The sequence below is a fragment of the Sebastes fasciatus genome, chromosome 18 (genome assembly GCF_043250625.1).
Source record: "Sebastes fasciatus isolate fSebFas1 chromosome 18, fSebFas1.pri, whole genome shotgun sequence".
NCBI classification, from domain to species: domain Eukaryota; kingdom Metazoa; phylum Chordata; class Actinopteri; order Perciformes; family Sebastidae; genus Sebastes; species Sebastes fasciatus.
In genome coordinates, this window is record NC_133812.1 from 28,291,565 (window position 1) to 28,309,056 (window position 17,492).

At 40.3% G+C, this 17,492-nt stretch overlaps 2 protein-coding genes across 12 annotated transcripts in view; one reads left to right on the forward strand and one right to left on the reverse strand.

The window, feature by feature from the left end:
* LOC141755856 (uncharacterized) overlaps positions 1-14,602 on the forward strand; it is a 47,532-nt gene extending 32,930 nt beyond the window's left edge. For both annotated transcript variants that reach the window (XM_074615135.1, XM_074615136.1), the window contains 4 exons: positions 10-229; positions 2,748-2,955; positions 11,184-11,266; positions 12,788-14,602. In XM_074615135.1, the coding sequence (XP_074471236.1) occupies positions 10-229; positions 2,748-2,955; positions 11,184-11,223 (468 nt within the window). In that variant the 3' untranslated portion in view covers positions 11,224-11,266; positions 12,788-14,602. The remainder of the gene's footprint in view (positions 1-9; positions 230-2,747; positions 2,956-11,183; positions 11,267-12,787) is intronic.
* LOC141755857 (unconventional myosin-VI-like) overlaps positions 13,346-17,492 on the reverse strand; it is a 131,238-nt gene continuing 127,091 nt past the window's right edge. For all 10 annotated transcript variants that reach the window (XM_074615144.1, XM_074615142.1, XM_074615141.1 and 7 more), the window contains one exon: positions 13,346-15,675. In XM_074615144.1, coding sequence (XP_074471245.1) covers positions 15,476-15,675 — 200 coding nt within the window. In that variant the 3' untranslated portion in view covers positions 13,346-15,475. The remainder of the gene's footprint in view (positions 15,676-17,492) is intronic.

Here is a 17,492-nt window from a genome sequence, read left to right on the forward strand (position 1 = left end):
CGCCTCCAGCTGATGCCGTTCCTGCAGGCCAACCTGACGGGCTTCAAGAAGCTGGAGATTCTGAACTTCAGGAAGGGCAGCGTGGTCGTCAACAGCAAGATGCAGTTCGCCAAATCGGTGCCGTACAACATCACCGAGGCCGTCCACTGCGTCCTGGAGGAGTTCTGCTCCACCGCCTTCAACAACCTGCACATCCAGATCGACACCCACTCTCTGGACGTTGAACCAGGTACATTTACACGTGATTATAATAAATCACAGTATTTACAGCAATGCAATAATCATAAAAACTTCTGGATGGCCTGAATATGAAACTTTATCACAATGAATCATTTTGTTCAGATTACATCTTTTTTTACGGCTGTCAATCAATTTTAATATTTAATTTATCTGTTCAAAATATACCTGAAAGCAGGGGTCAGCAACCTGCGTCTCTTTAGCTCCTCTCCAGTGGCTCCCTGTGGAGTTTTAACAATGGAAACGAATAACTGTTCTTTGTTTACATTTTCATTTTTATTTATCATTGTTGTAGGTCTATGGTACGACGGTACGACGGAGTATGAGGGCCACATTGAGAAGAAAAAAAAAATCTGAGATTTCAATAATAAAGTCATAATATTACAAGAATAAAGTCATAGGTTTTTCGAGAAAAAAGTCGTAATATTATAAATTAGTAATTTTACGTGTTATTTTCTTTTTTTCTCGTTAAGTTATGACTTTATTCTCGTAATATTCCAACTCTTTCTCGTAAAGTTATGACTTTATTCTCGTAACATTACGACTTTTTTTCTCGTAAAGTTATGATTTTATTCTCATAATATTATGACTTTATTCTCGTTAAGGTATGACTTTATTCTCGTAATGTTACGACTTTTTTTCTCGTAAAGTTATGATTTTATTCTCGTAACATTATGACTTTTTTTCTCGTAAAGTTATGATTTCATTTTTGTAATATTACGACTTTTTTTCTCGTAATATTCTGACTTTATTCTGTAAATCTCAGATGTTTTTTCCCTCAGTGTGGCCCTAATACTCCGTAGTACATTGTCTCTTTGGCCCTCACTGCATTAGACTGATATACTATATACTTAGACTATAAACTGTGTTATCTTCATCACAATGCTCAAATGTTTTGCTCCAGACAGACTGTCCGTCTCTTTTGATAGTAAAGGTTGCTGACCCCTGGGTTAAACCAAACAAAAGTCCTTCCATGAATCGAAGGCCGTGCCGATGTTGATCCTAGTCGTCCCCCGACGTCGGTCACATTCCTGTTTTGCCAGACGGGCTTCACCAGATAGAACTTAGTTGTGTTTTTGTGCTTCCGTGGAGTTTGTGTTGAGTTTGTGTTGGAGTCTGAGTCACGGTGCAGGCTGGTCGTTTGTTGGCGTTAGCGGTGAATGTTCCTTATGATGTGTTTTTTTTATGCGTGTGATAAAACACAAACCGGCGTCTCATAATAAGTCCCGTTGTCGTATCAGTGCTGCTTCTTTATATGCCTCTCATGCTCTCATATAAGCTTTATATTGTAATATTCTCCACAGAGGAGACGCAGGCAGAGAGCAGAGATCACAAACACATTCAGATAGACTCAGTAATTAGGTCTATATGTCAAATCCATCAATACACAGTGGGATTGTTCAGAACATTACAGGGCAGGAATAATAATAATGAAGATGAGAAGTGCTGCTGCAACATCTTTCGCCTCGCAGGCGGCGGACTGGGGATCGTGTTTTTGCTGAGACAATCAGCCGCTGGTGATAAAATACACTCCGTGCTGTAATATGCACCCGGCCATGCACACCTCATGCTTCATAGAAATGTAGTAATATCAAAGTCATGCGGTAGATAGCAACATACAATACATTTGAATAGATATAGAGTACATTAGGGGTATCTCAGACGGAGAATTTACACGGTTGAATCTGATTGGTCATGCCGTACCTATCGGCGAATCATGTTTGTTTTTTTGCTCGTTGATCCTCGTCTATTTAAAACCCCCCTTCAGTGGATTTTGGCATTTCTATATTTCATATTTATTTGAGTAATTTCCTGACTAAGTTGATTAGCCACACTGTTTGTGGGCCTCTAACAGGTCCGAACGACGGGTAGCACAACTTTCAGCCCAAAAGAAAACCAGAGAAAAGTGCCGTTAGAGAAATAAACGAATCTCAGTGCAGCCCGGTGCGGTGTCGGTGTCGGTGCTGGAGCTGAGGACAGGGCGAGCGGTGTTGGTGGTCGGTGCACCTCTAAAACGTCCCGAAACGGTGAACCTTGGCAACATGTCTATCCGTCCTCCGGTGCGCTGTGGGCGGCGTGCTGCGGTACGGCTCCTCGGTGCAGCAGAAGCCAGACAGCCGCCTCATCAGGAGGAGACGGCAAAGAAGAGAGCAAGTGAGAGAGAGAGAGAGTCGATTCGATTGTGAGATGGAATAGTCGACTATTCAGGGTTCACTCGTAATGTGCATACATGTGGATGTATGTGTGATTTACAGTCACACAGAAGACACATCGTGGCATCACACGGCGTACATTTCATCCGTGAAACCGTCCAACCATGCTAATTTCCTCAGAGTGTACCTGACGTTTAGTCTCGGAAGCCGTCCACGCCGGAGGCTAAATCCAGAAGCTGAAGACCTCATTAAAATCAAACCCTCCTCAACACCTCCTGGAGAGAGGAGGTGGTCACGGCGGAGGAGGAGGAGGAACACACTGCATGAATACTAATCTTCTTCTTCTTCTCCTCACAGCCGATCAGGCCGACGCCTGTAAGTTCCTGGCCTGCGATGAGTTTTCTCGCTGCGTGGTGAGCGGCCGGACGAAGGAGGCTCAGTGTCAGTGTGAGCCGGGCTTCCTGTCGGTGGACGGCCTGCCCTGCCAGAGTCTGTGCGTCCTGCAGCCCGACTACTGCCGAGGAGGAGACTGTCACATCGTGCCCGGACACGGAGCCGTGTGCAGGTAAATAACTACACTCAGAGCTCGCTAGGATGATGGGTTTGGATTCAGTACGACGTGACGTTGCTCCGACAACAGACACAGGAGAAAAAGTCTCCTCCAACCAGAGCTAATAACAGAAACACATCAACCTCAATACGCAAGAAAAGGTTTGTCTTACCCTCATTCAACATCCACATTTCAGCTGCATTAATCGTATCACCTGACTGAGCAGCTCCTCTCAGCCCTGCTCTGTATTTTAGCATCTTTCAGCTTGTTGTTTTGGTTTTACAGCACAGAAATTTACTAGGACCTTCAAAGTTAACGCGATAATAACGCGTTAATGCAAATTCGTTTTAACGCCACTAATTTCTGAAGATACTGGTTATCATATGAAACTATAAAAACCTAATGAATCCATTGGTACCAACCATGTTGTACTAGCTTGTCGGGATGTTGATTTAGCTACAGGAAAAGTTGGCGAGTCACAAAAATCATTTTGAATCTTTCTCTATGATTAGTTGAAGAAAGTTTTTCATCAGAAGTTTGACGAGATATCTTGCTTCAGGCGTTTTCAACAGACGGTCCTCTGTGATTGGAGAAAACTCTGCGTTAACATGTGTGAATGAAACTTCTTAATAACTGACATTTCAGCGACACAAAGTCATAAACTGGCAGTCCGTGTATTTTAATGAGGGCTGTCAAAGTTAACACGATAATAACGCGTTAACGCAAATTTGTTTTAATGCCATTAATTTCTTTAACGCATTAAAGCAACTTGTTTATTTTAGGTTGTGGGGCGCTCATTTTTAAGAAGATACTGATATCATATGAAACTAGAAAAACCTGATGAATCCCTCGGTACCAACCATGTCATACCAGCTTGTCATGAAGGAGGTTAAATAACGCTCCAAAGTTACGCTAAATGTTGTTGAGGAAAAACTGTCATGGCCATTTCCAAAGGGGTCCGTTGACCTCTGACCTCCAGATGTGTGAATGTAAATAAAAATGTCTGAAAAAAGTCTGAAAAATGTCGGAAGAAATAAAGTCTGACAAAATAGTTTGAAAGATGTCTGGAAAAAAAAGTCTGAAAAATGTCAAAAAATATGTCGGAAGAAATAAGGTCGGAAAAAATTCTGAAAAAAAATTCTGGAAAAATGTCGGAAGAAATAAATTCTGAAAAAAGTCTGAAAAAAAAGTCTGAAAAAAAAAGTCTGAAAAAATATCTGGAAAAAAAAGTCTGAAAAATGTCGGAAGAAATAAAGTCTGAAAAATGTCCCAAAAAAGTCTAAAAAAAGTCCGAAAAAAAACTCTTAAAAATGTCAAAACAAAATGTCGGAAGAAATAAAGTCTGAAAAAATTCTGAAAAAAAATGTTGGAAGAAATAATGTCTGACAAAATAGTCTGAAAGATGTCTGGAAAAAAAAGTCTGAAAAATGTCAAAAAAAATGTCGGAAGAAATAAGGTCGGAAAAAAGTCTGAAAAAAAAATCTGGAAAAAAAGTCTGAAAAGAAAAATATGAAAAATATCTGGAAAAAAAAGTCTGAAAAAAAAGTCTGAAAAATGTCAAAACAAAATGTCGGAAGAAATAAAGTCTGAAAAAATTCTGAAAAAAAATGTTGGATGAAAAAAATGTCTGAACGATGTCTGGAAAAAAATTCTGAAAAAAAGTCTGAAAAAAATTCTGAAAAAAAAAGTCTGAAAAATATCTGGAAAAAAAAGTCTGAAAAATATCTGGAAAAAAAATTGTTGGAAGAAATAAAGTCTGAAAAAAAAGTCTGAAAAAAAGTCTGAAAAATGTCCCAAAAAAGTCTAAAAAAAGTCCGAAAAAAAAGTCTGAAAAATGTCAAAACAAAATGTCGGAAGAAATAAAGTCTGAAAAAATTCTGAAAAAAAATGTTGGTAGAAAAAAAGTCTGAAAAATGTCTGGAAAAAAAAGACTGAAAGATGTCAAAAAAAGAAGAAGAAAAAAATTCTGAAAAATGTCTGGAAAAAAAAGACTGAAAAAATGTAAAAAAAAATGTCGGAAGAAATAAATTCGGAAAAAAAGTCGAAAAAAAAGTCTGAAAAAAAAAGTCTGAAAAATATCTGGAAAAAAAAGTCTGAAAAATGTCGGAAGAAATAAAGTCTGAAAAAAAGTCTGAAAAATGTCCCAAAAAAGTCTAAAAAAAGTCCGAAAAAAAGTCTGAAAAATGTCAAAACAAAATGTCGGAAGAAATAAAGTCTGAAAAAATTCTGAAAAAAAATGTTGGTAGAAAAAAAGTCTGACAAAAAAGTCTGAAAAATGTCTGGAAAAAAAAGACTGAAAGATGTCAAAAAAAGAAGAAGAAAAAAATTCTGAAAAATGTCTGGAAAAAAAAGACTGAAAAAATGTAAAAAAAAATGTCGGAAGAAATAAATTCGGAAAAAAAGTCGAAAAAAAAGTCGAAAAATGTAAAAAAAAATGTCGGAAGAAATAAATTTGGAAAAAAGTTGAAAAAAAAGTCTGAAAAAAAAAGTCTGAAAAATATCTGGAAAAAAAAGTCTGAAAAATGTCGGAAGAAATAAAGTCTGAAAAAAAGTCTGAAAAATGTCCCAAAAAAGTCTAAAAAAAGTCCGAAAAAAAAGTCTGAAAAATGTCAAAACAAAATGTCGGAAGAAATAAAGTCTGAAAAAATTCTGAAAAAAAATTTTGGTAGAAAAAAAGTCGGAAAAAAAAGTCCGAAATAAAAGTCGGAAAAATGTAAAAAAGAAAATGCCTGAAAAATGTCTGGAAAAAGTCGGAAAATGAATGTCCAAAAGAAAGGCAGAAGAAAAGTCTGACACTGGCATCGTATGAAACTATAAAACCTGATGAATCCATCAATACCAACCATGTCATACTAGCTCGTTATGAAGGAGGTTAAATAACGCTTCAAATGTATGCTAAATTTTGGCGAGGAAAAACTGTCATGTCCATTTCCAAAGGGGTCCCTTGACCTCTGACCTCCAGATCAGTGAATGTAAATGGGTTCTATGGGTACCCACGAGTCTCCCCTTTACAGACATGCCCACTTTATGATCATCACATGCAGTTTGGGGCAAGTCATAGTCAAGTCAGCACACTGACACACTGACAGCTGTTGTTGCCTGTTGGGCTGCAGTTTGCCATGTTATGATTGGAGCATATTGTTTTATGCTAAATGCAGTACCTGTGAGGGTTTCTGGACAATATCTGTCATTGTTTTGTGTTGTTAATTGATTTCCAGTAATAAATATATACATACATCTGCATAAAGCAGCATATTTACCCTCTCCCATGTTGATAAGAGGATTAAATACTTGACTAATCTCCCTTTAAGGTACATGTTGAACAGATTAAAAAAGTGTGATTTGTCGCGATTAACTATTTTAATTGATTGACAGTTGCACCCTACGTAGCTTACTGTATTTCAAACCCTAAATTTGACTCACAGTTTTGTAATAATCACAAAGATTTTGCTGACGTTGAAACATTTCGACCTCGACGACGCTTCTTTGCCTCAAATGGCCTTTCCACGTTCTCGTGTATCTTGTTGTTTACTTTGTGTGCCGCCTCTAAATTTAACTCTGAGTTCAGTTAAACACATTCAGAGTTCAGCAGAGAAACTAATAAACTAGTTGTTTGTAATATGAGGTTACTGGTTGCTCTTGTACAGTTTGTACTTTCTTTGTTCTTTCCTTTATCTTCTGTGTTTACTCTCCACTCTCACACAGACTGTAAATCAATGCTAAGTAGGTTTTTAACGGATAGGAAGCGTTTCTTTCATTAACTAACGGCTCACAGTCGCTGCCTTTTTCTACTGCACGGAAAATCTAATTTCAGCCCCGTTAGACTGTCGGCTCGTCGACTCCTGACACCGAGCACCTCGGAGAGTTTTCTATTGAAACATTAATTTCCCATCATCTGAGAGATATTTTTAGGTCACATTCTTATTATCTTTTATCTTTATCAGGCCTGTTGCTCTCTCAGAGACGGAGGAGGAATCTCATTTTCTGAATTTCCATTTAGCCGCCGGTCAGTAACGAGATGTTGCTGAAACTACAGAGGAGAACAGTTAAATCACGAACACCTCTGTGAGCTCCGATGCAAGTACTAATATCACACTGTAGAAATACTCTGTTACAAATAAAAGTCCTGCATTCAAAATGATACTTAAGAAAAGTAGAAAATATTAGCATCAAACTGTACTTAAAGAACCAGAAGTATCATCATCATGCAGAATGACCCATTGCAGAATAATATATATTGTAATTATTGATGTTCATCACTTTAATGTTGCAGCTGGTACAGGTGGAGCTCATTTAAACTACTTTATATACTGCTGGGGAGCTTCTGAATCTACTTCCCCCGGGATTAATAAAGTCTTATCTTAACCTATAATAATATTTCATTTATTAATAATCTGAATCTGCAAAGTAAAGTTTAGTATTTGCCTCTGTATTGTAGAGGAGTAGAAGTATGAAATGGAAATACTCAATACCTTAAGTACAATACTTGAGTACTTGTACTTCAATACTTTCCAGCTTTGAGACCGTTACAAGCGAAACGTGGAAATACAGCAGTGAAAACCAAGATTGGGATTCTAACAAAATGTGAACTTTTATTTTTTATGAGCTCTGAGACGTTTTATTGACCTGTGTTGTTATTTATTTGACGTCTGAAGATGTGAAACAAATCAATATTTCACAAGAGAATATTAGAGAAAATTCAGCGAAAACAAAAAGGAGCAGAAACGTTTTTCTTATCTTGTTCATCTTCTTGCGATCCCGTCACCTAGAAATGTTAATTTGGGCGGCTATTTTAGATTTTGTCTTAGTGCTTACATGAAAGGCTTCTTAGTTTTAGTCCCATTTCAGTCATTTTTATCCCTCAGAGTTTTAGTCGACGACAACTCATAATGTTTTAGTCGACCTGAGGGTGGCGCAAGAGGCGAGGTCACGGGGTCATTTCGGTGTTTCTTGTGCATGAATGGAAACTGTAGTCTGATAGAAAAGATCTGGAGGTAATCAGAACAACACTGATTCATCCTCTGGGGACTATAAATGTTTCAATTAAATCTGCCCGGAAAATTACCATTCATCGACCAAAGTATCGTTGAAGTGAACATTTGGACTTAAAGTCCGTGTAAAGAAAAAAATAAATTTGCATTGTGGGTTTGTCACAGAAAGATGTGTTACTGACCACCCAGACAAATTTGAATGATTTAAAAAAAAAAAACGCCAAGTATATCAAATTAGCTTTAAAAATCCCGGAAAAATCATCAGTATTCTCTGCTGTGAGACGATGAAACCTGAAACCTCTCTTAATACATGCATGACTGAAATCACTCCCACAAACGGGGAAGGTGCAGCCTGTCAGGATTCCTCAGTAGCGGCGAGCGAAGAGGGAAGAGCCCAGCGCCGAATCGCCGTCCGACGGGCGGAGTAGGGAAATGTGGTGTACGGAAGACCACTTCAACTATATTCAACTATAACATAAATAATAACAGATCTACTACTGTTTATTTCATAGAGACATTTAAAGTGAACAGAGCAGGTTTGTATGCTGCTGGCGGAGCGTGAACTCTTTGACATGGTGATGATTTGAAATCACCTGAAGCGATGTGAGACATTTAGTCGATGCACTGACTTGTGTGTGTTTTAACGCTGGAGGAGCTGAATACAGAAGTCATGTTTCTTCACACTGGACCCTCAGCGGTTTGGTTCCAGGTGAATATTTGATGTACAAACAGCTAAAGTCGTTCTCTTTGGGGTCGCAGTCGACTTGGATTTTACCACCTGTCATTAACACTGAACCCTGTTTGGTCTAATCCTGCGTCCAGAAAACAGCAGTAAACACTGAACACAGCCCAGAAGGTTAATACTGCAGAGCTGCACGTTCCTTTTAATCTTATTTGGCTGCCTGACAAACAACACAGAGAGCTGCTGGAGGAAGCAACTGAATCATTTTGGTTGTGAGATGAAAGCTTTTTAATCGAAAGAATTCCTTTATGTTCCAAAACACAGTTATTTAGGTTTTGTTGTCGTGCACCTTGCTCTCCGTGTGCCCCTGGTACTCCAGGTCATGTTTCTATGTCCTGCAGCGACACACTTACCTGGCTTACCTGCTGGCTGCCAGGGTTTTGTTGTGGTTGGATTGTCGCCCAGGTTAGTGGTTGTGTAACAAACAGATTTCTAAGCCGTGTGTGGGCGCAACAGCGGAGTGTCTTAAACACAGTTTACTGGCTGTCTGAATCCTCCTGTGTGACCGGTAGGTGTGATAAGATGGTAAAGCCTCGTTATATATGTGCTGCAAACGGCTGACGTGTTTCAACCTTACAGGTCGCAGAGTGACACGCTTCTTTAAGACGCTGTATTCTTTAAAGGCGCTTTCACAACATCTAGTCCGTTTTAATCTCTGAACTCTGGTGCGGTTCTTCTGGGAGGCTGTGAACGCAGTAATCGTACTCTAATGGACAAACCAAAGATATGATGAGTGGGAGCTGTAGATGTTTTTCCCTCTGGCTCACAAAGTAATCTTTGTTTTAAAAGTGTTGTACAAAAAAAACTCCCCTGAAGTGTAAAATTAAGATGTAAAATGTGTCTGAGGTTTCATCATTTTGAACTCAGTTTAAGGGACTGCTTCATTATTTAAGGATGAATCTGAAGTAAGGATGTTAATAATTAACCGTTTAACCGACATTTAGCATTTTAACAGATTAACACTATCGGTTAATACGAGGGATGCACCGATACCGATACCAGTGTGCTCATGTACTCGTACTCTTACTCTCAAAACGGCTCTGATACAACGACACCGATACCACTTTACGGTGGTGCGCCCGACCCCGCTGGGCCGGGATCCCACCTCAGACGGCGTGCATCGGCCCTCAATATCATTGCGCCACGGGGGTTTTGCTTGCACCCTCTGACTCGCGTGTGCGTTCGACTCCTTGGTCTGTGTTTCAAGACGGGTCGGGTGGGTTGCCAACAACGCTGCAGACCCCTGGCGCCTTTTACGTGGGCCGAGCCCCGCCCTGGGGGCACAACGCGGTTGACAGTCGCACCGGGAGCAGGGGGCCCCGTACCTCCCCGGTGGGGAGAGAGGGCGCAGCGAGCCCTTTGTCCACGGTGCGGCGAGATCCGGGCGGGGAGCGCTGTAAAGCTGCGGTCGCGAGCCACCTTCGCCTGGAGACTTTCCAATCCGACCTAGAGCCGGTTCGTGGCGCACCGCCTCGTATGTGGGACTCCCCAGCCTGCCGTGTGTCGCTCACATCCTCCAGCTGGCTGTTAACGAGGGTCTTTTGGAACAGAGAAGTACTCGTATCGGTACTCGGTATCGGCGAGTACCCAAATGTAAGTACTTGTACTCGTCTGAAAAAAAGTGGTATTGGTGCATCCATAGTTAAAACGGTTAAAAGAAATATTAATAATTAACTCAAAAGCTGAGCGGCTCAGAGGAGCGGCTCGTCTCTTTAAGGAGAAAAGCTGGTCCACCTTAAGAGTCCACCTTAAAAGACGGAGCCGGAGTTGCAGGATACAGGAAGTTGACTCCGGTCTTTCGAGCTCGCTTGAGCGGTGCGGAGCGGAGGAGTTGTAGCATTTATTCACCGACAAATAAACTGTACACACACTGCTACACCTACGTTCACAGCTAGAACACCACCCACAACCCCACGCTAACCGCCGCCACACACAGACGGCCTGTCGGACACTCGCTGAAGTTTCGCCGCGCTGACAGACTGTGTGTGCGGCGGCGGCGAGCACGGAGCCACCGGCAATGATACAGCTGCTAATGTAGCACAAACACACACACTGTTTGTCGGACACTCGCTGAAGTTCCGCCGGGCAGACACACAGCTGACAACCTGCTAAACTAAACTACATGTGCGGTGGAGACTTTTACTGGGAAAGTGGCTGCATGTCCGCGACACTACACGCAGCATCGTAGCTGCTAAGTTAACGCTCCCGGACGCTGAACTGGAGACTCAGTTGCCCGTTGTGCTCCTGCAGCTGGTACACCGCTGCATGCATCGATTAACGATTAATAATCGGTTAACGAGGGCCGGTTATCAATGTTGATCACTTTTCTCTTCAGCTCCTTTGTATTTGGACAGATTGTGTAGTACATGTGCAGGTCTTCTGTGATATCGTCTCTCTGAATCTCTTCTCTGGACACAAAGAGTGGAAGAGTTTCAGGGTGGAGTCTGGAGTGTGCAGAGTTGCTGTAGCTGCAGTTTCCTTTTTAAACCCTAATTTTTCTCATTTTATAGATACAAAGACAGCGACTCTCTCCCAGGCCTGGCCAGTTAAGAAAATATATCGGATCGGATGTCATCTGAGAATACTACAAAAGGTAAGGCTCGTAGCAGGCGAGCGAAGGTTGTTCTGCTTAAATCCCACATGTGCAATCATGTGTTACCGCTGGAGGGAAAGATCATGCACACTCAGCAAGGGTTGGTTGTATAAATGAGAGCTGAATATAAGGTGATAGAGTTATCCGATGATGCAGAGAAAACCTGCAGTTTGAGATTAAATCCACACCTAAAACAAGCACCTGTGCACGCTGCTATCTTCCTGTGATCATTTGATTTAGACAAATTACTGGGCTGTAATCCTTCCCGCCAGCCTGAACCCAAATTGGTTTAGAGCTGCTGTGTGTTTAAGCAGACGCAGAGCTGAATGGTGACTAATTACAGCTCCCAGAGGATGGAGGAGGACTCAATGTCAGGACTGTTTTGGAGCAGAAATCGTCATTGACGGGTAAACGCCAGGATTTGTCTCGAGTCCTCGTCTCACCTTGGGATGATTAGAAGGGCTTGGACGATTCCCCTAAAGTATCTCCCGATTCTATACTATCACGATACTTGGGAACCGATTCGATATGTATTGCGATTCTACAAGTATTGCGATTCAATATTAGAATTTATTGCGATTTTTGTTGAAATATTTCATGAAAAAAAGTCATAGTATAGTATTTTGTAAAATTTCATGAAAACATATCATAGTAAAACATGTCGAAATGTATTTGAAAAAAAGTCATATAGTATGTCGAAAAATGTCATGAAAAAAAGTCATAGTATAGAATGTCGAAAAATGTCATAGAAAAAGTCACAGTATAGTATGTTGAAAAATTTCATTAAAGAAATCATAGAATAGTATTTCGAAAAAATTTCATGAAAAAAATTCATAGTATAGTATTTCGAAAAATTTCATAAAAAAAGTCAGCGTAGTATGTCGAATTTTTTTTTGAAAAAAGTGATAGTATAAAAAATGTCATGAAAAAAAAGTCAGTATAGTATTTCTAAAAATGTAATGAAATAAAAGTCAGTGTAGCATGTCGAAAAATGTCATAAAAAAAGTCACAGTATAGTATGTCGAAAAACTTTATTAAAAAAAGTCATGGTGGGCGCCTGGTTAGCTCAGTTGGTAGAGCGGGCGCCCATATACGGCAAAGGCTAGCTGCGGTGGACGAGGGTTCGAATCTGGCCTGTGGACCTTTCCGCATGTCATCTCTCTCTCTCCCCCCTTTCCAAGACTTTATCCACTGTCCTGTCAATAAAAAATGCCCCCAAAAAATAACTTTAAAAAAAGTGATGGTATAGTATTTTGAAAAATGTCATATAAAAGTCATAGTATATAGTATGACGAAATTTTTTTGAAAAAAATTCATAGTATAGTATTTCGAAAAATTTCATGAAAAAAGTCACAGTATGGTATGTCAAAATTCGGAAAAAGAAGTCAGTATAGTATGTTGAAAAATGTCTTAATTTCTTCTTTCTTCTTCTGTTATAAATCTTTGGTCCCCAGCTCTACTAAACTGACTGACATGTAATATTGTTGTCGTACTCTAATATCTCATGTTCTTCCTCTGCAGACTTGATGAAACAGGACTCAGTAGCAGGAACGCGAGACTCGTCACGGCCTCACAGTTAAAACAATCAACAAGGATGCAGAGCTGAAGAGCTTTCAGGACAAACTGTACGCCTCCAAACTCTTCAGACCTCTGAGCTTCATATCGGAGGACTATCTCTCCCTTCGGGGTGAACAGACATTTCGGATGTCCGTCGTCATCTGCAGCCGCTCGCGGCGTGGCGACGACGCCGAGGAGCTCTGCAGCATCGATCGGGTGGATATCGATCGACCCTGGACTGTTTTTTGTACACGGACTCTGTTTCTGTAGTAAATAGGTTGTTTCAAAACACACAGGACTCGATGAGATCATCTCAAATCTGAAAACGGAGCCTTGCATCAGTGATCTCTTCACATTCTCACCATGTTCTTTTGTACAGTTCAAATAGACAAAACAATGTTTAAATGTTATAGTTGAAAATACAAATTGAGTTGAATAAGAGACGCCGTTTTCCTTCGTTTCTTTAAAACGGTATTTCAGCATCGTGACACCAAAACAGGAGAGAAAGAACGAGCAGAGCGGTGAGTGAAACATGGAATGCTTTTATTCATCTGTTAAAGAGAGAGAGAGATCAGCGTTAGAAAAGTGACGGTGGACAAAAGGCAGTGCTTCCCGAGGAATGATTGTAAATGTGTGGAAGAGAAACATTTTCTTGTACACTTTGAGGGAACATTTTTGAGGTCATGACTCGGGTGTTGAAACCAATACTGGGGTCTTAATCGTAGAATGTGTAGCCCCTTTTACACTCGGCTTTAACAGACAGGGAAACGACTCGTGTAACCGGGTATCCTGAAGGCATTCTGATGTTTGTTTACACGCTTTTTTAATCAAACTTGAACCATCTTTGAAATGCAAATTCAGATCTTTGAAGACGTAACTCTGTGTGAACCTGAACTGATGCAATTTTAAGAGTCTATTGTTTCTTCAGCGTGTAAACTAAACCCCTCGTCTAGACATCGTTCGACCCGTAGATCACCAAATCCAAACTTCCTGTCGCTCTTATCCGGACTATCAGACCATCAGTGTATCTCGGGTTCATTCGTTCATTGATTTCCGAGGCTGCGTCCTCTGCATGTTAATGCCGTTCGTACAAAGGGGATCAGCTACAACGAGACAGATCTTCAGACAATCTAAAGTTGTGCAGAGGAGAGCGTCAAGAAGGGAAATAGAAAGCTCAGGGAACAGACTTGGCAACCTCAGGTGAGTAAAGGTGGAACGTCACAGCAGATTGTCTTTAAATCTTTTTTCATGTACCCGTCGAAAGGAAGCGTGTTTTTTTTTTCTTTCTTAGTTTTGCGTGATTATTGCTTCTCGTGCCCGAGCCACTGAAGTAGAAACTGTTCTTTTGAAAAATAAAACGTTCACATTCCAGTTGGAAGTATCACCGTAGGCTGCACAGACTGCACTTCTTCAGTGTTCAGTGTATGAATGTTCCAGTTCAAGGCTGAGTACCACCAGTGCATCGTACAGAGTTAATGACGATAGCTTCTCACGCGGCAGAAAAAAAATTCCAATCTGAGATTTAAATTTTTCTGGAATCAAATGAAACAAATGGATGTCAATGGAAAACTGCCTTGGGAATCACTGCGTTGGCAAATTATGTTTCCTCGTGTAAAAAGATCAAATTTGAAGATGGTATGAAGGATAATCTTTTTTGCAGCACTGACCCGCGAGGAGTTGCATAATTATTATTTCACATTTTCTGCTTCGCTTAATAAACGCAGACAAAAAAATTAATCACAGAGCTGAATTAAAGCTCCGGCCCACCCCCGAAAAAACAAAAAAACAAAACCCAACGAGGGTTTCAAAGTTTGGATCGACGTTTGGTCTCAAAGTCGAATGTTTTTTGGACCTTTTTCTCATTAACTTTTACACATTAAATCACACAGAGTGAGAAGAAAAAGAAGAATCACTACATGAATAAATCAACGAGGTCTCAAGTTACATTCGGTTGGAAAGACAAAAGGTAAAATAAAAAAAAAAAAGTAAGTATTAGCAAATATTTGACTTAATTCTGAGTGCAGTCGCTCATGCAGCGCCGCTTCACGGTGAGCGCCGCCTCGCGGTGAGCGCCGACGGCTCCTTGTGCAAGTGTTTTTTCGCCCTGTAAGAACCACATGAAGACAATGTAAACAGCAGGTTTTAAGTCGGAGAGGGATCACCAGCTAGCTGTTAAAAGATGGAAGCGACACACCGGTGAGACTTCAGTGTAATAATCAGGAATGCATAATTACAGAGGAATTAAGTTTTGGGGAGGCAGCGTGTTTGAACGAAACAGAAAGTCCTACTTCTGGCATTGCAACCCTGTTAAAGTAGTATTAAGGCCTCGTAGTTAGACTTGCAGAGATGTTACGGAGAACAGAATTCCTTGGAAAACCACCAGATGTGATAATTTAGTATGATTTTTCTGCATAGGGTTCAATGCAAAACTTCCATGCCCTCGCCCCACCCTCCCCCGTCGAGGAACTGAAAGCCAGCACGAACAAAAAACGAGAGAAACAAAAGGACAGTTGAGAGAAATCGCTGTTCACGTGAACGCCCTGCAGTCAGAACCTGGTGCAGTACGCTCACACTGTCATCTGTGTTAGGTAGCTGGTGCGTTTGTCCCTTTGTTTGCAGTGAGAAGCCCTCGCCCCCCCGGCCGGGCTCCGTCTACTTGAACATGCTCTGCAGCATGGCGGTGGCGTAGGTGGGGCGCGCCTGCCGGCTCTCGATGGCGCTGCGGAGGTACTGGATCCCGCCGCAGCGCTCCCAGATCTCCTCGAACTGCCGAGGGAGGATCTCGGCTCCCCTCTTCCTCGACAGGCCCGTCTCCTCCAGACTCAGCTCGCACATCTCCATGTCGTCCTTTCCTGGAACATGAAAACATGTGTAAACAACAACAAATTCAGAGTACAGAATGTCCAAAAAAGTCGTAAAAAAAGTCATATTACAGTATGTCGAAAAAAGTCGTTAAGAAGTCATATAGTATGTCGAAAACTCGTAAAAAAGTTGTAGTATGAACTATATAATTTTTTATGGTCCACTATACTGTGAAAAATGTTTGATTTTTATCACGGCATACTATACAATGACTTTTTTTAATGGTATTATACTATCATTTTTAAGGCATACTATATTATATACGTTTACGCTATTTTTTTTACGACATTATACTATGACATTTTTAGGACATTTTTTTATGAATTTTTCATCACATACTATACTATGACATTTTCATGATTTTATTTTTACAGCATACTGTACTATAACAAATGTTTTTATTGCATACTGTGACTTTTTATGCCCTTTTTATGATTGTTTTTACAGTACTCTTACTATCACATTTTTCATGCTATATTATACTATGACAATTTTTTAGGATTTTTTTACGGCATACCATACTATGACTTTTTAATTACATCTTTATGAATTTCTATGGCAATACTATAGACTATATCATGACATTTTTATGGACTGGATAAATGAGACTTGGATTTCAGTGTGAGAGTTTGTAAACGGATGTTTTTATATAGTTTTGCTGTTAAACTTTTCTCCGTTTTTGGATTCTTCGTTCAACGCTGAGGGATTCGAGAAAAACAAAGTTTTCTTTAAGAATTTAAGGTAAAATGGGCTGGTAAATAACTGATTTACAAATAGTCATTTTGGGGGTGAGGTAATTTCCTTTAATTATTCCTTTAATGTGTAATATGTTGGGATATTTCACTTTTAAGGCTGGCGTTTATCTATCTATTTCTGTTAACTGAACTAAAATTGCATAATTAAAAAGGTTTTACTATCTTAATACCTAAAGTCAGCGATTATTTAATTCTCCTTTAAACAGCTGGTTTGGTGAATTTGGGACTTGAGTTGTGTTTCCTGAATAAGAAGTGTAACAACAGCAGCCGTTGAACTCTAGCAGACTGAATATTTCACTCCCTGAACACACTCAACGACGGCAATTTACATTCCGTCAGAACAACCCGGCCCATCTGCAGCTGTAAAGGCAATAACAAGTTCCAGCAGTGAGTGCATTGCCAACAGTTATATGAGGTAGTTAGTCAGCCACATACTGCTGCTGTCTGGGAACCCCGATGCACCAAAATACCAACTATCTCACTACAATATGAGCCGTTTGTGATTGACGACGACACAACGACGACGTGGTTTCATAAACCCCAAACATTCCTCCACCCCAACAGACGAGTGTAATCCTCTCAGTGAAATGAAGTGGTGGAATAAACGGCGGTAGGAGTCTGGAGGTTGTTAACTCATCAACACACTCGTACACTTTGACAGATGGCTAAACAAAAACAACTTTTCTCTTTTTAGTGTTCCGACTCGTCGTTTAGTCAAATCTGTGGTTTTTACAGCTCGTTGTGGCACAAACACCGTTAACACCCCAACTGGTGCTTTTCATTTATTTGAAGTTGAGAAGAGTGACGTCATGATAGTTATGATTCTAATAACACGTCAACAGTAACTACAAAAATCTGAAAATATAATAAATGGAGCTGTCAAAGTTAACGTGATAATAACGTGTTAACGCTAGTTTGTTTCAACGCCACTAATTTCTTTAACGTATTAACGCAACTTAGATTTTTTGGTTTAGGTTTGACTTAACATTAAGTGGCGGGTTATAAAACTGTGTTCTACAGATCGTAGAAGAAACACTGGATAAAATGCCTCT